The 21,628-nt window shown below is 46.5% G+C and overlaps 1 protein-coding gene across 13 annotated transcripts in view; it reads right to left on the bottom strand.

The window, feature by feature from the left end:
• Positions 1–4,016: 4,016 nt before the first annotated feature.
• GLI2 (GLI family zinc finger 2) overlaps positions 4,017–21,628 on the bottom strand; it is a 388,026-nt gene continuing 370,414 nt past the window's right edge. For all 13 annotated transcript variants that reach the window (XM_090143691.1, XM_090143690.1, XM_090143692.1 and 10 more), the window contains 5 exons: positions 19,674–19,823; positions 16,271–16,435; positions 12,770–13,051; positions 9,243–9,579; positions 4,017–8,344 (listed from right to left, as the gene is read on the bottom strand). In XM_090143691.1, coding sequence (XP_089999817.1) covers positions 5,988–8,344; positions 9,243–9,579; positions 12,770–13,051; positions 16,271–16,435; positions 19,674–19,823 — 3,291 coding nt within the window. In that variant the 3' untranslated portion in view covers positions 4,017–5,987. The remainder of the gene's footprint in view (positions 8,345–9,242; positions 9,580–12,769; positions 13,052–16,270; positions 16,436–19,673; positions 19,824–21,628) is intronic.

A 21,628-nucleotide genomic window follows, 5' to 3' on the forward strand; every position in this document is an offset into this window, starting at 1 on the left:
CCACCTACAGACTGCAGGCCTGGGGCAGCATCGCCATTCCAAGCTGCCATGAGTCAGTCCCAGCTGTGCTCTGCAGTCACGTTACAGCTGAGGTAGAAAACTATCCCTGCTTTGACATGAGTTTGTCTTCCTTCCCTGCTGCCCTCATTTAGTTCAATCTATTTTAACCACTGTAGCACAAATCTGGTGCTTCAGCCAACATCCAGCTGTGCAATATATGCTCTTCTTCTGCATGATTCCCTCTGCAGGCTGTTCTTCATGTCTGTCTGTCAAACATTGGCAGAGAGGATGGTTGTATGGGCAGAGCCTTGGGGGTCCTTCCTGGAGAGGAACAGAAGAGGCACACTGACTGAGAAATGGGTATTTGTGGAGGTTGTCTTTAAAGTCTGAAGTCTTTCTGTATAGCTAACAGAGAGAAAAAAGGAGAGAGAGAAAGGAAGAAAGGGAAGAGGGTAAGAAAAGGCAAAGTGAATAATAAAGATTATTTTAGGTGTTAAAAACATCAGACCAAGGTTCTGCTTTGAGTCCTTCCTTAAAAATGACAGAACTTCCGTAGTTGGAAGGAACCCATAGGGGTCAATGGTTCTTTCTCTGTGAAGATTGGCCTGGGCTGTGCTTACTGAGTCAAGACTGGACCAAAGATTTAGGTCGCTTTATGCCCTGTTTCCTGATGCAGGAACTCCCTTTGGTGTTGGTTGCCATGCCTGCTGCTGCTTGCTTCAAGTGATCATAGAGTTATGATTGCAGAATGGCCTCTCTGATGGACAGAAGTGTCCACAAGGCCCATGGAAGTGGTGGCCACTGTTTGCTTTTCTGTAAGCATCCATACGTAGACATTTCCAGCAAGCGCACTGTATTTGAATGCAGCAGCTCTTTCAAAGTTGACAACTAGTGGGCCACTGTGCCCCCTGCGTAGCTTTTTGCCTGACATGTCAGCGAGGGGAAAATGGAAATAGGGAGGGCAAGGGTCCTGTGCAATTAATAATGGATGCTAGTGCAATTGGAAGAAGCTACAGTACCTTCAGCATGTGTGGAAGCACCAGTTTGCTCTTTTTTTTTTTTAATTTTCTTTTTACAGCAAACATATTTAATATAGCCATTTCAAGTTTTACATGAAGCATAAATCAAGGGGGAGAAATAAGTATATTAGCCACAACACAGGTTGTTTTGTAGCTTCTAAATTTCTTAAGTGTTAGGTCATTTTACTTACAAGTTAAATAGCTGTCTGCAAGAGGCCTCGATTGGTCATAAATTGTCCTTCCAATAATATAAAACACACCATTTATTTACAACACGTATGCTCTTCCAAGTAGATCCAACAGCTCGTAAAGCACGAGAGCTCCTATGTCATCCCTACCGAGACCACTGCAATAAAGAGCCATTGGAATGACTCCGTACTCAGTAAGTGCAATCAGATCCAGCAACAGTAGCTTTTATGGCTTTTTTCTCCCCTCCAGGAAAACCTTCAGTATAAGTGCAATTTCAAGGAGCTGTGATGGTCTTACCCAGGGTGGGATCTTAGTCCTCCTGTGCCCCCAAGGTTTAGGGAATGGAGTGAAGTAACGCTCGTCAGAGGGTCAAAATCAGCCCTCTTAGGATGGTTCATTTTCATAAAGAGGATGATAGCTTGATTAAAAATAGAGTTAATTGAATACTGTGATGCTTTCACAGTAGTATAAACACCAGAGGTCTGGCTTATAAACAACAGTTGTTGCAGAAGGTTTATTGCCTTCTTATAGTTGAAGCAATGAGCCTTTCCATCTCTGTTTATTCCAGGATGGCTAGGCAGTAAAAATGTGTGTGCTGGTACCTGACCTCGGGTAGGCTCCTAGGAAATATTGGCCCAGTTTAAGTAATAAAGATGTTCTTACATAGGCAGAGGTGTGCCCTGATCAAACTCTAAAGTGAAATATCAGCATTTGATCTAGATTAGAAACCCACTTTAAATGTTTGAAGTAGAAAAGCAGTAGGAGCTGATCTAAGTCTCCAAAGCCTTTTGTCGATAAAAAAGCTCTGAACAATTTCCCTTTAATAATATTACTGCATTTTTAAAATGTGATTTCTGTAGTTCTTGGACAGTACAAAAGGGTATGATATTTATCCAGTGGATTAGCAGACTAGCAGGATCATTAACGCATTAATCAACATCTTGTTCCTTGGCTCAACCTCAGAATGTGCTGAGGATGCCCAGATTGGGATCACAGGAGGAATCAGAGGATTCATCTCACCCTACTGTGGAAGTACCTGTGTAATCAGTGAAGGGTCTCACCTCAATGAAGAGAATGAGAGGTGTCTTCTAGAGGATGATTAACATTACACTGAGTATCCAGAACAAGCAAAATTAATTGCATTTTAGGATATGCCAATCTCCTGTCACTATGAGGCAACCCAGATGAAGGGGGGAGGATGTGCCCCAAACTTACCAGGGATCCTGCCTGAAGGAAAATAAGGACATTCATGCTTCTGCATGAAACTTTTGGTTCCTTTGTGCAGTGCCATAACTGATTCATGGGCCAACTGCTTTACTAAAGAGCCAACTTAATTCAAAGTCTACGACCAGCTAACTGCCCCCTCCCAACTCCAAAGTTTTAGCCTTGCCCACATCTACCCAACTCTATACAATTAAATTGAAAAATCAGTGCCTTGAGTGGCTGAGCTAACTCCTGCTGCTGTTAAATGGAGCCTTCTCATCAATTGGCCAGACCAGGCTCTAAGTGGTTCATGACTGATGTATCTGTTCTTCTCTGTATCACTTCCCATCATGTATATAGAAGACAAATTAATTTCTTGTCTCTCCAAAGCCAAATTTCAACTAGTCAGTGTCAATGTCCATCACAGCTTTACTGATCTGCCTCCTTTTGGACACAAATCAAGATAGCTAATGAACTGTTTTGCCATGAATGTTCCAGTTGCTAAATTTTTCCAGAGCTCACTCTGAGCTGCATTACCTCAAGCTCCATCAAACCACCTCTTCTGAGACTTGGGCAACGTGGCTGTACTCTCTGCAGGTCCCCAGCCTCACCATCTCTATCTGCCTCCTCCACAGCACTGCTGACTGGAAGCTCTTCAAGGCAGAACCGTTGCACATCCATACAGTGGTACACACCAGGCCCATCCAGCTCCTTATCATCCATTCCTAGGCACCACCAGAGTCCAACTGTGGCGATGACAGATGGATGCCAGCCACTGTTATCAATAAGAGGCGATAACAGGCACAAGGAGTTACGAAAAAAAATTACTTTTTAATGTACAAAAGGTTTATATACAGTTTCAGCATGTTACCTCTGTTCTTACGATGTAGAAAACAGCTAAAAATGTTCTTAAGATATAAATTTGACAGAACAATTCACCTACAGTATTTTTAGTAATGATGTCTTCTATACATAATATATACAGTGCTGGAATGGTTATTATAATACTTTTTCAGTAAATGAAGGAAGACCATGTCTGGAAAGTCTGAGAAATCTCAAGTCATTGGAGATTTGGTTTTGCTTTTGTGTTTGATCTTTTGTTAATGAGACATCTGTGAAGAGGGACTCAGCAGACACCACTGCCCCATGCAGCTGTTGAAAAAAATCAGATTAGCAGTCAAAGGACACACGAAGGCCTGATTTGACTCAGCACATGGGATGCGCAGTTGCACTCCAAGTGTCCAGGACAACATACAACATCCTAAAATACGTTCTGCCCTCTTTTCATAAATGCAAAGGCAAGGGCAAGGTCAGCAATTGCAGAATATATACAGCAGACTATAAAACAATCGCCTTACACATACCTTTCACGAGAGACACAAACCAACAGCCAGACACCTTGCTTTGCTTTCCTGCCTCATGCACCTAAGTGGGACCTCAAGGTGAGAGCATCCTGTGCACACCCTTTGCATTTGGGATGAGGTTGGATGGGATCGCAAGATGCTGAGCAGCACCTCCCTGCACTGGCTGTGCTCAGGGCTATCGGGCAGCAGGGCTGTCCCAGCCACCACTGCCAACCCCAACTGCTAGGGTACGAAACAGCACAAAGTTTTTGTGGAGATAGCATGTGATGTTTTCACACCTGGGAACAGTGAGCCTGACACATCAGCTTGTGCAAAAGGAGAGCAGGGATGCTGGGAAGCCAGAAAGCACCTTACAGAGCTGTCACCGTCTTATGCAGGGGATGGAGACAGAGGCATGGAGGGGAGGTGGGAAGGGGAGAGTGAGGCCCTGAAGATGCATTTGGTCAACCTAGGGAGGATGCCATGCTTGTTCCCTTCAACATATGGGGGGCTATGAGAGCAGTATGAGGAGAATCATCTTGTCCTACACAGTCAGGATTTAAGCAGGGCCTCCTGCCTACATGCACCCACCACTTCTACCCTTTTGTCTGGCAACAACAAAAATAAATAATTTTACCAGGATTGGCTTCAGTGCCAGGTGAGTCTGGCCTGGAAACAGCTAGTCCTTACTAGAAGCAGTTATATTTTGGTGGAGGATTTGGTTTTGGGAAGCCCTGCTCCTCCCACCTCTTCCCCAAGAACGTTTGCAAGATATTCTCCCAGACAGAGCCACTATTTTGATCCAAGTATCTGTTTTGAGACTATCCAGATGTTTGCCTACACTGCAGACTGCAGGTGCAGTGCTGAACTCAACCAGTCTGGGTACAAAGAGCAGTCTGTGGGTCGGCCAGGGTGTTCTTTTTGAATACAGCAGCTCTTTTCATGCTGACCAAAGCTAGGAGACAGGTTAACGCAGCACTGAGTGGGTGCCAACGAGCCTCCTTGCAGGGCAGCGTGCATTAGCTCATGGTTGGCCTCCTGTTAGTGCTGTCACGTGCCTGATGCATGCACGGGGCCTCGGAAGAGCCCTGCATGGAGTGCATCACCCAGCTGAACCCTGGCCAGACCGACTAGCTCCTACAGTGCAGACTGGGCTGAAACAACCAAAAACCCTCCACTGCTACCACTTTTCAATGTGTGAGCACTTTATCTTAGAAAACCCAAAGGAAAGCAAAGCTGTGGCAAAGCTGCACGGGGATATGGTAATGCATGCTTCAGAAACACAACCTTAAAAAGGTATTCAGGACCCTACAGAAGTCCCAGCACCGCTCAGAGGGCACAGCTGTGCATGTGTCAGCCTGCACACTGCAGCCTTCCTGCCACAGGGGATTATTTCCCAGTGATTGCTGTTCCCGGGCCTCTGCTCCACTCAGCACTTGATATAAACTACGTTGTAAACACATCTGATCAAAGAGTGCATTCACCTTTCAAGTGTCTCATCAATGCGTCTTTCCAATGTTTTCTCAGAAACACCGCTATGTTTTTATAAATGTACATTTCATATACGCTTCTGGCAATACACTATATTTGATTTTTAAAGGAAGAGAGGCCTTAGCTATTAAACACGAAAGCACGGTAAGGCACTTTGCTGAGAAGCCATTTGGAATCCATGTTCTTTGCAAGGTACAAAGGTATTTATGGTACAAAACAATACTGCTGGCAGAGGTCTTGTTTGGAGACGTAACTAACCACTGCTCTCATCAGAGTGGCATACGTAGTATGGCTTTAATTCTGATCAAAATCACGTCCTCCCTTTTTTTTTCTGGGGTGGGCTGAAACTGGAATTTTTGCAAACATAACTAATGGGAAATGATGGGGAGTGCTGTCTACAGGGATGGAGGAAGGGAGGTTTCGTCTTTAATCATGCAGTCTCCTAGCCTGGTGGTGATACTGTTCAGTGCTCTGGGGAACAAAGCCAAAAGTAATACTAGAGGTGCACCTCTGTGGTGCTGATCTGCCTGGATGTAGCTTACATAACTCCGTACAGAGACTTACTTTTTTTTTTTTAACTTTGAATCCCTTTAAGGTATTTAATACTTACAAAAAAAAAAAAAAAAAAAAAGAAAGAAAAAAATAAGTCTACTCTATTGGAACAGATTATTTTTCAAAAGCACACTGATAAACCTGCTTTACACAGACCCCTTGGATAGCGCTCAGGCCTTGTGCTTTACTGTTAGGACATCATGTTGAGAAATTTACTCTCTTCTGCCAGGGTGGTCAGCATGGAGCTCATATCTCCTATTGCCATATTGCTTATCCCCGTGGGTATGGTGGGCAGAGTCAGAGAGTTTCGTGGAGTCGTCAGGCGAGAGGAGTTCTGGGAGAGGTTCTGCAGGATGCTGGGGCTCAGGGTTCCTGACATCAGGCTCGAGTGGTCCCCATCGTCCATGATGGCATCAAAATCTATCTGGGGCGGCTCAAGACCTTGCGAGTCCACCGTGCTGGACACCTGGTTGGTGCCCGGGGATGGCAGAGCGGCCGGTTTGCCGCTCAGTGCGCACTGCTGCTGCCTGACCCTGCAGTCCGAGTGATTATCAAAGCCGCTGTTTTGTTCGTACATGTGGATTTGACCATAATAGTACATCAAATTATTTTCCCTCGTGCCATCCGCACACTGTTGGGTCGATGCTGGCAACATGTCGCTGGTTCTTTTATGCACAGCCTCCACCGCCTCCTGGCCTGGGCTCATGGTGTTTGTAGAGTGGGGAGTTCTCATGTAGCCCAGCTGCTGCACAGTGCGGAGGCCTCGAGGCCTGTTGGCCGGGCTGGGCTCAGCGGGGGGACGAGGTTGGACCATGCTGGGTGGATATGTCTGCGCCGCCGAACCCATCATGCTCTGCTGGGGCTCAAAGCTCTGCTGGTTGGAGGGCATGATGGGCTGATGGAAAGCCTCCTGAGCCATGGGGAAGTTCATGTGGGTTGGCTGAGATGAGTAGTTCTGCTGGCTCGGTTCGTGCATGACCTGGTTCAGCATTGTGCGCTCGCTGTTGCTGCTGACCATTAAGGACGGGTCGGTCACCATGTCCATTTGCTGAGGGTGGAGGTGGGGCCCAGGCTTTGTCGCCATATTGCTACAAGAAGGAGAGAGCTGATTTGGGTTTCCGTTGATTGCACCAGGGCTCAGCATCTGATGAGCTTGGTTATACCCTGCCTGCGAGCCCAGATCAGGGTTCATCCCTGGGCCTAGGCTCATTGGCTGCTGCCGCAGCTGCATACAGTTTAGCCTCTGCCCATCCATGCCCACATTTCTTTGCATAAAGCTCTGCTGTGTTACATTCATGTTGTTCTCTGGTAACTGCATCTGCTGCTGGCTGTAGCTCTGGTACTGACCAAAGTTCTGCTTCTGCTGGACCACTGCTAAGTTCCCTTGTGAAAACTGCTGCTTTGATTGACTGGACATGAGATCAACTGTACCCGAGCTTACTTCGTTCCACTGGACAGGCATGTTATTTTTATTCATGTCTGAGGCCGTGTCAAAGTTCATGGGACACTCTGCCATCATGGGCCCCAAATGACTCATGCTCGCCTCGGCCACCGCCATCCTGCGCTGGCTGGGAAAGGCTGGGGGCTGCAGCTTCCCGCCTCCCTGGAAGCTCTGCATCTCGTTGCTGTACCCCATGGAAGTGCTCTCAGCTGCTGTACTGTTGTTCTGAGATTTGATGTACTGTACCACATCATCTGGCAGCATAATGTCATCATCTCCAACAGGCACCTCTGCCTCCCCAGACATGGCTTCCATGGCGATGTTTTCACTGATGCTCAGTGGCCGGGGTGAGTAGTTGTGCCGAGCAAGACTCCCGTCAGAGCGCCCATAGCTCTGCATGCTGAAATTCCTCCTGTCTGCAGGATGTGGAGGATGGAAGGGGTTCATGCTGTTGGTGCTGTTGAAGCGGTGAACTCTTGGGAGGGCCTGGGGCTCTCCAGCAGGTCTCCTCACTGGGTCGCTCGCCCGTCTGGTGCAGTTGCCCGGAACCTCATGGGGAAATGCTGCAGCGGATGTATAGCCATAGGTGTTGCCATCACTGCAACGCCTGGGTCCTGGTGGGAGGCGAATGGAGGGCAAGGTGGGCTCTGGTCCATCCATAAGTGAGATTCTGTTCTTCAAGGTCATCCTCTCCATGTTCGGAAGAGGTGTTGGAGGAGGGCCCCCTGTGGCAGCAGCGTACTTGGCTTTCAGCCTGTAGTGCTGAGCTGGTGTGAGGTTGAGCAGGCCCGGCATCCCACTGCACTGGCTCGCCTCACTTGACCGGCGGGAAGCATCCGTTGAAATCGGGTCGTAAGAGTCAGCAGAGCTCGTGTTATTGGGACGGTGCCCGAGCTGGGAAGCCTCGCTGGAGCGGCGGCTGGAGAAGTATGGGGAAATCCCTGATGATCTGCGGCTCACGGTGTAGGCAGAGCTGATGGTGCTTGTTGTACTATCACGGCGCTCATTGATTTGATTCAGCATCGTAACCTCATTGACAGACAGCTCCATTATTCTCGGATTAGGCAGCGTAGCAGAAGAACCACCACTGTTTTCTAGAATAGAGCCTAAAAGAAAGATTGTGGGGAAGGAAAAGATTTAGTCAGTTGAGAAATTCCAGTTGATAATGTTCTTGGTTCCAAAACAGAGACACACTAAGGCACCCCTAAGCCCAGCTGCTTAGGAAGTGTCCTCACACGAGCTTCTCTTAGTGGGGCAAAAGTAGGACTGGTGTGAACTGTAGCACAGGGCAAATGAGTAGCTACAGTCGCAGCTGCTTACTGGAACAGAAACACAACAGTCAGGCACAGGAGGCTGCCAGACCAAAAGCTGACAGTCAAGGGTTCTTCCCAGACTAAACCAAGAAACTTCAATATACTAAGCCTGAGGTTTAGTGCAAATAAGGACCTTGAGATTTTTTGGCAAAGAAATTTGAGGAGCACAAAAGGGATCATAAAGATACCGTTATCAAGAATCCCCAGCCGGCGGAAATCTAGTACACGAAGCTGTAGGCAATAGCCATTATTGCTATTGGCTATTACTCTTGAAGTAACAAAAGGCCTGCTGGGGCAAGAAAAAGTATGGAGGGCTTGGCTGGTTTGCTGCTGTGCTCCAGCAGTCTCTTTGGAAACACACCAGCCCTTGGAGAACTATTACTGTTGGAACAAATCCAGGTAGTCTTGTGGCTGCCACTAGGATGCCACCCACTTCTGTAATTGGGTTCTGGACAAGCCCAGAAATAAGATTCCTCTGCTTCCCTTCATAGCTCTGCAGTCCAGGTTTCTTTTGCACATAACCAGACAGCTGTGCTTCCACTCCAGCTCTCCATTTTACCTATCATCTCTATTCAGCAAGGACTGACTCAGAGGTCATAAGAAACAATCCTACAGGGCAGACTCTTAGTTATGAGACCTGAGACAAGTTCTGGAGCATTCCTATAGGACAAGGCCTAGGCCCATGGCTTACCATTTCCTGAGATGGGAGGCAGCTTGGTGTTTCTGCCTTGTGGAGCTGGGTTCACCCATGAGCAAGAATCCTTAACTGTCTTGAGTTTCTCTTTCTTGAGCTGTTCAAGTCGTTGCATTGTCGTCATGTGTTTCCTCAGCTGCAGGCTGACTGTCAAATTACCAGATGAGACCGTTGAGTCCACAACAGGAGCGTTGTCATCCAACGCCGTCAGATCCCCCAGACTTCCCCCGCTGTGCATGTTCATTTCTACTCCACTGTCATTGTTGTTGGTGCTGCCCAGGGGTGACGGCTCACTGCTGCATGATGACTGGCCACCAGGACTGGACTGACACATCTTGGGAAGGAACAGAGGAGGAGTTGGACAAAGTGAAAAGAAACCAGGAGCTCAGTACCCTCAATGGGTTCCACGTTTGGCCCTATCCCATGTTTCCCCTCATGTTACCCTTCTCTGCCATAGGATCTCAGCTCTACCAGAAAACATGGACAGCTTCCCTGGGAAGGAGAGCAGGGCATCATCTACAGCTGGAGAAACTACAGTGTGTTCAAGTGAAGAATGGAGAGGAACAAAACAATGTTCCAGTAAAATATTAAGGAGCAGATGCTTTTTGAAGGAAAGTAGCATATGCTATCTGGTACAAGGCACATGGCAGCAAGCACTGGCTTATCTAACATAGGATCAAAGTCTATCATATAATTGGATTAGCTGACAAATTTCCCACCTAGGTAAAAACCTCGTTCACTGTTTGCAAGCTCCTACTTACAGATAAGACAGATAAGCAGCATAAATACTTAATTTATTTACATTAGAAATTGCATTAGAATTGGGTAGTTTATTTGCAGTAGACACTAAAAGGTCTGAACTTTCTCTGAGGTAGCACTGGTGCTACCCGACAGCACGCATAGCTCCTCTGCTTGAAGTCCATGCTTCAGCAACTATCAGAAAGTGGAAGCGCTGAAAAGACAACAAACTTTGCCTGAGACCAAGGTGGGAGTGCAGGGTGATGTTTTACTGTTTTACAGCAGCTCTCACTGGCAGGTCTGACTGGCTCTGATGGCCTCATAGCCCTTCAATCAAGATGACAGAGACTGCAATCCTGGGACTTAGTGGTGAGTTGTGATACTCAGAACAACGGGATAGTGAGGGTCCTGAGACATTGTTATGTTCTTTTTTTCTGTGTTTGAACAAATATCCTCTGTTCCCCACCATCACTTCAGTCTGCATGCCTCCACCTCCTCTCTGCAGGGTTAGCTGGAGACAGGAGGTCTGCTAGAGACCTTACTTTATTCAGCAATTTTAATACAAAGGATTTCTTTGCTCACCTTAGTACCGACTGTCCTTAGGAAGGTAGAGTAAGGAAGGGTAAGCAGGAATAAAGAACAGGTTGTTAGGACAAAGACAGCAACAACAGAAAAGACCATGTTAGTATATGGAGGAAGAGGGGAGTATAGGATACAACACAAATTGCTAATATTTCCTCATTCCATACCCTGCCTTCCTTGCCATAGTATCACAGAATGGCTTGGTTTGGAAAGAAACTCAAAAGTCATCTAGTCCAACACCCCTCCATGAGCATACCTTCCACCACATCAGACAGCCCAAAGTCCCACCCAACCTGGTACTGAATGCTTCCAGGGATGGGGCATCCACAGCATCTCTAGACAGCCTGTTCCTGCACCTCATCACCTCCTGAGGAAAGATTTTCTTGGATATATCTAATCTAAATCTCCCCTCTTTTAGTGTAAACCCATTACTCCTAGTCCTATCACTACAGACCCTGGTAAAACTTCTCTCTCCACCATTCTTAAATGCCCCTTTTCAGTTTTTGGGCCCAGACAAAAGCACCTTGGAAAGCCACCCCACCAGTTTCTGTGGGTTAGGACTAGATCAAAGCTGGATCGACACACAGGGCCTCAGAATTAAGGGAAGTAGTGAAACATCTCACCCCTCTCACCACTGATTTTAACCACAAAACATCAGATGATCCTCCAGGATAGATGCTGCTCAGTATTCATGCATGGGTGAGGTACTGGACAGGGAAAGTGTAGAGGACCAGCGGACACATGGGTCCTGCTGTCAGTAAGACATCTTGGATGCAGCCCTGGGAGCACAGAGAGCTGGGAAAACAAGTCCACACCTTCTGAAGAAACCGGGTGGGGAGCTGTGATTGTGCGTTTTGGTTTTTTTTTTCATAATTAAAAAAAACAGAGGAAAAGTACTGGAGAGAGGTCATTCTGTTCACCGGTTCTCACGGACCATAACCCAGTGCAGAGTATTATTAAGGTAAAACTGTTCTTTTAGTCAGAGACATTTTGGATGTGAAAATGCTCAAATCCCTCATAACCAAAACATGAAACTCATTACTAATTGTTAAAAATTACATCCCTTAGCCTTTTTCAGAAAATCTTTGTTCTTTCAGGGTATGTTGTTTGGTTGGAACAGTAATCTTTTAGCCTGGATACAAGTCAAGAAAATATATAATTTGGAGTTCAAAGTCCTTCCAGCTCTCCCAAGAAGTCTGGGGACTGTATTTTCATCCTCCTTCAAAGGCAAAGGCCATTTCTGCCACATCCAGCCCATATTCTGCCACACTCTGAGCTGGTGCAGGAGACCAGGACTTCGGGAATGAAGGTGAAGAGAACAATCAAAAGGCAAAAATGCTCCTATGCATTCAGTGCCCCATCTCCTTCACCAGCAGCAGTATGCAGAGGAGCAGGTGGGCTCCCTGCATGTGCTGGATGAGTTTTGAATGCACTTGGGCCCATCACTGTATGTACTTTGTTAGCATCACTGACCATGCTACTGCCTACTGTGGAGTTGCTGTAATGGCTGGAACGTTGTTAAATAGTCTTTGTTTCAGCTTGTGGCAACTCATGGGGCTGTAAAGTATGATCATGGTTGACTGCAAGCTCATATTCTGTGAGCCAAATTAGAAGGACTGTTCATTCCAGCTCACCTGATTATTGCAAGCATCACTTTCCCACCCTGTCATCCCACCACAATCCTTCCTTGCAGATGGGGGTCCTGCAGTGAACTGGTGTACCCCTGAGCAATTAGCTCTAGCTGGGACAGAGAGCTGGACTAGATGATCTCAAGAGGCCCCTGTTAACTCCAGTGAAAGAAGAACAGTGAGGGAGGTGGGGAAGGAGGAGGGAGAAAAGGGATGGACTTCTGCTTAAAGACACATTCATCAATCTGTGTCCTGCATCTCTTGCGCAGTTTAAATTGGTGTGGAGGGTACTGCAAATCTGTGATATTGCCACGTTTTACGCAAGTGCACAACACAGACAGGCCAAGCATGATATCACATAGCCCCCGTGACTCCATGGAAGGAAATTTGTGCTGCTGGGTAGGAAAGTACAAAATGTTCTGGAGTGTGCCCTGACCTGCAATCTCATCTCTGGACTTGAACTCTAGGGTGTGGGCAGCTGAAGAGCAACTGTAAATGGCATGCAATGCTTCACGCCCCCACTGTACTGGAGAAATTAAGAACCGTGTGAGTTCTACTAAGAGCAACTGCTCTTACCACAGAATTCTCTGTCTTTATCGTCTTGACTTGCAAGCAATCCTCCATGCTCCTCGTGGTACTGTTGGCCTCGGGGCTCTCCTCTGACACCTTACTGCTCTGCTTGGCGCTCGCCTCATTGTCCCCATTTTCCTTGAGCGGAGGTGGCCTTGGGTGCACATCGTTGCGCTGTTTCTTTGTGACGTGGGCATCAGGTCCGTGTACAGTCTTGACATGTTTCCTGAGGGAACTAGGGTCTGTGTACCTCTTTGTGCAGCCAGGGATTTTACAGACATAGGGTTTCTGTAAATAAAAGCAGATACTGTGTTATATTTAGAGCAAGCCCAAATATTCCAGGTGCATTGTATGGGCCAAAAGAATATAGTAAATATGGCTGCTGGCAACAACAAAATGTGGGGCATCTGCTCCACAGGGTTTTCCAAGACCAAGATACTCCAGATGTGATAGACGGACTGCTGCTGATCCACACAGACCTGGCCAATCATTTGATGTTGGCTAAACTCCTTGTTTTCAGTTGTTGGATTAAAAGACAGCTAAGAATTCATGAAATACTTTCCTAATATTACTTTCCCATGTATGTATTTGCTTGGGTGGCCACAGGAATGTTTCCTGATTACAAATGGGTGGGAGGTGATGTAGAGGACTGGCCATAGCACGTTCTCTCTGCTAAGGTGGGGTCTGCACCGTGAAAATGCCTGAGACCTGGCTGATGGAATTCCAGCAAAACCAAGCTGGACCAGAGTAACCCTACACAATCTATCATACCACTCCAGCACCTGTCACCTTGCAATCTGTTATTGTGCAAAACAAACCACAGACATGCAATGTTTTTTCATACGATAGCGCTCTAGTCCTGAATTCATGAATCATTGATTGCCACAGGAAAACAAGTATGAAGCCATGCTTCTGAAAACAGAAGTCAGCAAACGGATACTTTTCTTCTTTTTCTTCTTTTAACTTTTTCTTTCTTTCTTTTTTTTTTTTATTGAGCTTCCAATCTGAAGAGCATTAGCACCACAGCTGTTTGAGCTTGGTGCTGCTGTGCTGGAAGCTCTGAATTCATCACAAGTTCCACTTTCAGCCTCACAGCTACTCTAAGTATTTTTCTGCCAATGCACTGGAATAGATCCACAAAAAAACCACTCCTATTGATGCTGTTTGAAGGCTTCCCAAAATGACCATTCTTGCTCTTTTTTTTTAATCTGTTTTCCAATGTTATCCAGAAGCTTGAGTAAAAAAATACAAAGGAGTGTGTACTATAATCACAACTATAATCACATGAAAATCACCAAAAATCTGTTTCTTATTCAAAAGCATGCTTCCTGGCTGATCTTGGCAGATCATTTGAATAAACTAAATGCTTGTAACACCACACTGAGGTAAATATTTAATATATTTTAACGCTGGGTAAGCCAAAGCACAAAAAGTAAAACAGTTTGTTTATGAATCTCATGCAATTCCTCCTATGAGGCATTATAGAAATATTATTACTGCTACTAAAACTCATTCTGAAGTGCAGATACCACCCCATGCTAAAAAAGCAACACTAAACAGTTCAATGCTACAGAAAGCAACAGAAGAGGGAAGAATTCCTATCTGTTATCTGAATCTTTAATTTGTATTGTTGGATGCAGCCTGTGTAGGGTACCAGCACATTAAGTCAGGGTCCACAAGGAGCTGGATGTTTCTGCCCTACAGCTTCACCTTTGTGCAAAATGGGAATGTAGAGGAGCAGGCACCTTGCATTCCAGCTTTGCTCACATGAAGAGTTGAGTCATCACAGACCTTGTGCAGCTCCTGATCTGGATCACTTGGGAAGGTGAACCCATTTGAAGAAATGTAATGCAATAATACAGCCAAAGGCAAAATTCCATATGTAGGAATATGGGACATCTCTCAGACAAATAGAAGGGAAGACTCTGGCATGCCCAGGAGGGATCCTGGAAAAGCTCTAGGGATCAGAGTTCAAGTGATCTACGGGCAAAAAATAATTCATGTAATAAAATTAGTTCACATGTGCTTCAATGCACACAAACTGGTCAGAAAGTCTGTATCCAGTACTGAACGTTGTACAAGAAGTCTTGGTTCATTCAAATAAGGATCCTTAGGGATGGAAGAGGCACACAAAATTGATTTAAGACGGGAAACAGTGCTGTACTAGCGGGAGACTTCAGTGCCTTGAGTGACACACTTAACTTGAAAGAAGAGTGGCTTAGCAATATGGTGCTGTGGAAGGGAAATTGCAAAAGTGAAAGAGACATTGCATCCAACTCTGGAGGAAGGCACAGGAAGCTTCCAGTGTTGGAAAACAAGCTATTTCTAACACATGAAATTTTATCAGTGAGAGTAAATCACCCTATCTACCACCCAATAGAGAAACTTTAACAGAAAACAAATTTTGTTTTAACCAAACACCAGCTATTGAGAATGCAGACTAGCGTGCTCAGCAAGTGGGAAGCTGCACATCCTGTTGGTCACTTCTGACCTCAGGGTCTGCACAGCCTTGAACTAAACCCAGTGCAGACATAGGTTAATTTTAACCTTCATCTTGCTGAGGAAATAGCTCACAGGCAAAGGACAAACCTGGCATTTGGGATCATACCCAAACAAATTAAAATAGTACTGGGATCCAGGTCTCAGCATCACACAGAACAAAAGGGTACCCTAGAGTCTGAATCCTTATTCTGACTTCAACAGAAGAGCTTCAACCAAGCTGCAGTTATTACTGGCAGATATTATGATACCGGAGATAGAAATACTCCCCAAAAGCCCGTTGTAGACACAGCATCGCTTTAAAAAGCTCTCGTCCATGGCACTTGCGTTCCATTCTCCAATAGTCTATATTTAACAGTTGCAAATTAGGCTGCAGACTGAATTCTTCATGGCTACAAACATTATTAGAACTTCAGAGTGTTGTTTTTTCTCCCCCCGTCAGCTAATTAGTGGTAATATAAATTTCAATCGTCAGCTATGGTTGATTGCAACAGACCATCACATGCGTTACAATAAAGGCAATTTCCTCTGCTCCCCTAGTACTAATAGTGGGTCTTAATTAGGCAAGGTTAACAAAGCATTGCATTGTGCTCTATCATTGTACATCAAACGATGGAGGAAGTATTATTTCCAGAGTGTCAGAATCCCGGGTAGCTGTTATACTACTGAGAGTCTGTGCCACACTAATATGAAACTCCACATGCACAAACGTACAATCCTATTCACACTATTAAAAATTATGAATTTGGAAAATGCTCACTTTAATTTCCAAAGCCGATTAAGAAGTTTGCATACTTTAACATCTGTTTATGATTTCAAACATGGCTTTTATAAATATAAAGCTAATGTGGTCTGACTCTTCAACAAAATAAATCCCATTAAAAAATAAGAAAAACCTCTCATTACAGTAGGTTTCTTTTTACATGAGTCCAGCATGTAAAGTGCATGTTTATTGTCAGCAAAATTAAAAAAAAGCCCTCCGTTGAGCTGCAGTGATCCCAGGCTTACCTCATTGGAATGCGTCCTGTTCTGGTGCTTGGCTCTATCCGAGGCATTGGAAAAGGCTTTATTGCAGCCTTCGTGTTCACAGACGTAAGGTTTTTCTCCAGTGTGGGACCTCAGGTGTGTCTTTAAGTTCTCCAGGCGGGAGTAAGCCTTGGAGCAACCCTCAAACTAAAAACAAAACAAAACCAAAAAAAACCAACACAAGAGGGGTGATTAATTAACCAGAAAAAATTGATTTCCCTCCTGCCTAAACCCTTCTCATCTGTTTCTCATTCTTTCTTTTTTTTTTTTTTTTTTTTTCCCTTCCCTTTAAAGGGCTTGTGTTTTAGGGAACAACATCCACTTTGTTGGGAGAATTCCCCTCCCTAGGCAGGCTGAGAGTTTCAGCGGTGACTCACACTTAAGGTGCTGCTCCTTGTTGGGTACACACCTGACATTTCAACAAGAAAATGATTTTTCCAGCGGGGCTGAATAGGACTCCATTCTCTTAGCCATTCCTTGCAACTATCATACTCAGAGATGGAGGTCCTTTCTCTCACCCAGAGAATTGATGGCTTCTTGACAGCTTGACCAGCCTTGCAGCTTCCCTAGCTCCAGAGTTGGAAAGATCAGACCATTCTCTAACACACAAGTAAAAATCTAGCAAGCTTTGAAGTTTCCCAAATTACAGCTTGGGTCTACTCTCGGAAGATGCTGTGGTCAGGCTGTCTGACATTACCAGTTTAAAAAACAAGGCTCTCAATCTTGAAGACAGATGGATTCTTGGACGAGAGTACAGGCCAGAAGCCTTGCTCCTGGAAGGAAACCAGCTGCCCACACAACGAGAAGGAGCAGCTTGGGAGATACAGTCAGGCTTCAGGAGACGCAGTCCTGCCACCCTCTGCTCTGCTTGGAAGTTTCTCCCTGCACCTGCCCCATCTGCAGCATGAAGGATCTCACCAGTCACTCAAATCCAAGAAGTTGTCTTAAACACTCTTTGATGAAGCATGTGGGAACTTAAAAATTTTAAGAAATGCAGGGCTTCCTTCCAAATTCTGTCTGAATGCAGCCCTCACACCAACCATAGGGTGAACTTAGGTGCAGTAGTTCAGTTCAGGTGCCACTGTCCTGGCTCTGCACAGATAGGGCTCCTCTAACTAGGTTCTCCCATTCCTTGTTATCTAGGATCCTGGCACATGGGCACAGCTTCGCTGTGCTGGAAAAAGACACAGAGTTATTCAGGTATTCCTTTATGGTCTTGCATGGGAATGATGGAAATAAGGACTCTGTGATCTTCTGATACCCAGATCTCCTCAAGGAACATCCTTCAAGAGATGATTCCTTCTGTAGGTATGTTTGGATGGGATGAATCTGGTTCACCTTCCTAAGACAACCTTGCTCAGCCCGTTAGACTCACGAAACATGCTGTAACTGTGAAGAAGCACAGTATAGCATTTCCTTCCCTTAGCATAGGCAGACAATCCTTTATAACTGGAGTCATTTATGGTTATTGAAACACATCATTCCACTCACTGAAAAACAAAAGGAACTCAGCATGAGTTCAACTCAAGTGTCCATTCTGGTTTTGCTGGATACTGACACAAAAAATGCATTTAAAGAAGAAAAATTCTGAGGTCCCATTTTCAAATAAGATCTTCTCAGCAAAGCATCCTGTGTTTGTTCAAAAAGGTTGTTCCCACTCTCAGGCGTGGATTTGATTATGTCAGTGGGAGTTCTGGCTGTCATCTGTTGAAACAATTCTTTACTGGATCTCAAGCTGCAATGGGGTTCATCTGTAGCTTTATGTACACCACAAACTTCTTGTCTGAAATGAATGGCACTTGGAAAAATCACTACCAGACTCGGGCAAGGAATGCTCTGCCAAAGAAAGGCACCATCTGCAGAGCTTCCGTGTATCTCAGGCAATTGGAAATGGTCAGCAGTCCTCTTCAGAGAGAGCTGCTCTGACACATCACACGCAGAAAGACCACAGTTCTCCTGCAGGCAGAGGATGGCTCAAGACTGCAAACTCCCACAGCCCTGTCATTGCTCCAGTGAGAGAAAATCAAGACTGGAGCGAGGTGGGATTGAGCAGACGATTTTCCTGCTCCATCTCAGTACTGAAAAAGTCCCTGCTACTTTTCACCTTCTCAGTCCTTCCACCTGCAAGGGCAGGGCTAGTCTTCCCTTCTTGCTTACTTTGCAGCACACCACAGATCAATACTCCTTGATACTTTCAAAAGTAAGATTGGTAAAGCAAGAGAACTGGGCAAGGTGCTTTAGAAGATTAAAACAAAAGACACGGTGCCATGCCCTGGGGAGCTTAGGCTCTAAATTAAATGAACACAAAGCTGGAAGACTCATAAAAGAGTTGTGCAGCAAGCAAATAATACATATCCTAGTATTTGTAAGCAGGAGCTGGGACATAGCTGGGGGGAGCAGGGCTGGAAGTGACTAATGCAGCAGAAGAGGGGGAAGATACTGGAGGAGGGCTCAGACATCTGCCAAGCAGAAAGAGAGGCTCATCCTGGAGACCCTGGGGAGAGGAACAGCATAATGCTGCCAGTGGAAGAGGTACTGGCAAGAGAAAAAGGGTGGGAGCAGAAGATAGCAAAAGATATGGCTGGACCATTATGGCTGAAGTATATGTGAGAAGAGATGATGAGCTCCTCTCCTACCAGCTGGGCGCAGCCACTGAACTCCATGGCTCACTTCTTTCCAGTGTCCTCTCTCATGTGTCCTTGGCTGCCCCACATCAGCCAGTGGCTTGATGAGAGACTCCACATGGGATGGGAGACATGGGCTTCAATCCCTCAAGGCTGAGGAAGAGGTGAGTCTATACCCACAGGACTGAGATACAAAACAGCACCCTACACTCTTCCTCAGCGAGCGATTAATGCTAGGTGCCATGCTGTGTGCATGCAGAAGGTTTGGGAACAGAGCTCCTCCTGACGTTTAAGCACCCTAGGGTTTACATCACCTCTGAATTAAGACAGGGGAGGCAGGAGGTGCTGGCTTGCGTGCATGCCCAGGTACATGTGTGCAGGAAACTTGCAGCCCCCAGCAGTAGTGCTGGGCAATGCTGAATGTGATGCTGAATTACATACAACCAAGGCTGTACTGTTTCCCTATAGTGTGAGGTTCCTGAGTTTTCTTCTTGGACACAAGCACTAAGTTGCCTTTTTTGCACATTAAGTGACCTGTCTGGAGTCACTCTGTATCTCTGTGGTAGAGCTGAACCGACCTTCTCCACAGAAATACAGTTTTGCCCACCAGCCTCTCAATTGCCCCCCTCCTGTTGCAGCTGCACTGTCCCCAGAGTGTGACCTGCAAGCAGTGATGACCCTGTCTGCACACATTTGTGTGACCCAAAATCCATTGTCCCACTTGACAAGCTGAGAAGTTCTGCACGCCCCCACCAGCTCACCGTGCACTTGTGGGGCTTCTCTCCAGTGTGCCTTCGCATGTGCACCACCAGCATGTACTGAGCTTTGAAGGGCTTCTGCTCCCGTGTGCAGTCCTGCCAGCGGCAGACAAACTCCTTCTTCTCCCCATGGATATGATCATTGTTGATGTGCTGGTGGGAGAAAAGGGAGAAACAGGTCACTTCTGGAAGAGCTGATGCCAGCAAAGCACAGATGGTGCTCTCAAAACCAGCCGTGCCCTCTCCAGTTCTTGTCATTGGGCATTGCACCTGGGTGCCAGGTGCACAGATAACCCCAATAACCCCTCTGTCCACAGGGACACAGGGACCAGTGCTGTGGTCTGGCATGTCCAGCTGGGTGCTGGGTCCAAAGCAGCTATAAATCAGAGGTTTGCCATAAGTGCTGCAAAAGCAATGGAGACATGCAGTGCCAGGGAGCAAGGAGCCCTCTTGGTGTCTCCTGGGGGTGCCCAGTGCCAGTGCTAATGGGTGAAGGGAGGATGATGCTAGTGGACCATAGTTGACAGGAGTTGGACTCAATGATCCTTATGGGTCCCTTCCAACTCAGAATATTCTATGATTCTATGACAGTGTCATTTCCGTCTGCTGAAACCTCCCACACCACACCACGCAGTCAGGACCCCTTTGTGGAGAGTTGCCAAAAGAGGGGGTAGAGGAGATGAGCCAGGCAGTGCTGGCCCTGAAACCTCCACTTGCCTCAGAGTGGGGCTGGCAGGAAATGACAGCAGCTGAGAGCTATGTGCTAGGTAGAGCCTGGCGGCCCTGGTGACTCCTAATTTCTTGGGTCACTAAAATCCTCCTTCTGGGTGCTGAAAAGTCAGCCCCAGAACAATGCCTTCATCTTCCCTGAGAGGAAGATGAGGGTTGCTTTTTACCGTTCAGAGGCAGATGAAGTCCTGATGAAAATAAACAGAGTCGGAGACTGGTCCATTGGCAGCTCGGCTGCAGCAGCAGCCTTGTCTCTCTGAATGGGGTCTTGCTGCCAAAAATAATGCCTGTCCTTGCTCCCGTGTTTTCAGCAGACATTCACTGACAGGAAATCCTAAAATAAACCACTTTGGGTTTGGGTTTTGTTTTTTTGTGCTGAGATTTTTTTCCAGTCCCCGTCTCCACCCCCTGGCCAAGGCCAGGCACACATGTTGCGGCTTGGGATGAGATTTGTTGGGGTGACGGGGCAGTGTGAGGACACAGAAACTCAGGGAAACAGAGCAGTGTGCTTTCATGGCCCCGGCTGACTCAAGCCTGGCATTCCGTATGCATGACCCAGGCCTGGGGACAAAGACCTGCCACACGCCTTGATGACAAAGGGAAGCTGTGGCAGACAGGTTTGGGTTAGGTTTTGGGTGGGACTGCAGCACAGCTGCCTATGGTTCTGATTTTATAACACAACACTGGGGTGATATTTTGGCAGAGATCTGGTTAGCCCCCTGGGAGACCTATGGACACATTAAACCATATCCAGACCGGACTGCAAAGATGTCTCCTGGCTCTGTTTGCGTGGGAATCTGACTCGCAACCAAGACTATGCAAAGCAGTGCTAGCAGGAAGCGTGTGGGCTCTCCTGTTGGGTTCCCCTTGGGCCAGAGGAAGATACTTTTATTGGTGGAGGACTGCAGCCCCCCTTAAGGCTTATGAACTCACTGTCTGGGCAACATCTGCTTCCCATCACACCGTGCAGGAACAGTCACACGACTTACCACACTTAACTACACTGCTCTGCAGCCCCCACTAAACCCCTAAGGAAAGCCTATGGCTTTCCTTGGACTTCTCTGAGATGTGTGCAGCCTTCTAGGCTGGAAGCAGTAACAGTGCTTGAAAAAATACACTCTCATTCCTGCTGCTCCTCTTTGACACGCACTGCTCCCACAAGCACACTGCCCACTGCGTGTGCAAAACAGACCCTGCATGCCCAAGTACTTTGCTCTGCACACAAGCAG

Source organism: Phasianus colchicus, chromosome 7 (assembly GCF_987193195.1).
Source record: "Phasianus colchicus chromosome 7, bPhaCol1.hap1.1, whole genome shotgun sequence".
NCBI lineage: Eukaryota > Metazoa > Chordata > Aves > Galliformes > Phasianidae > Phasianus > Phasianus colchicus.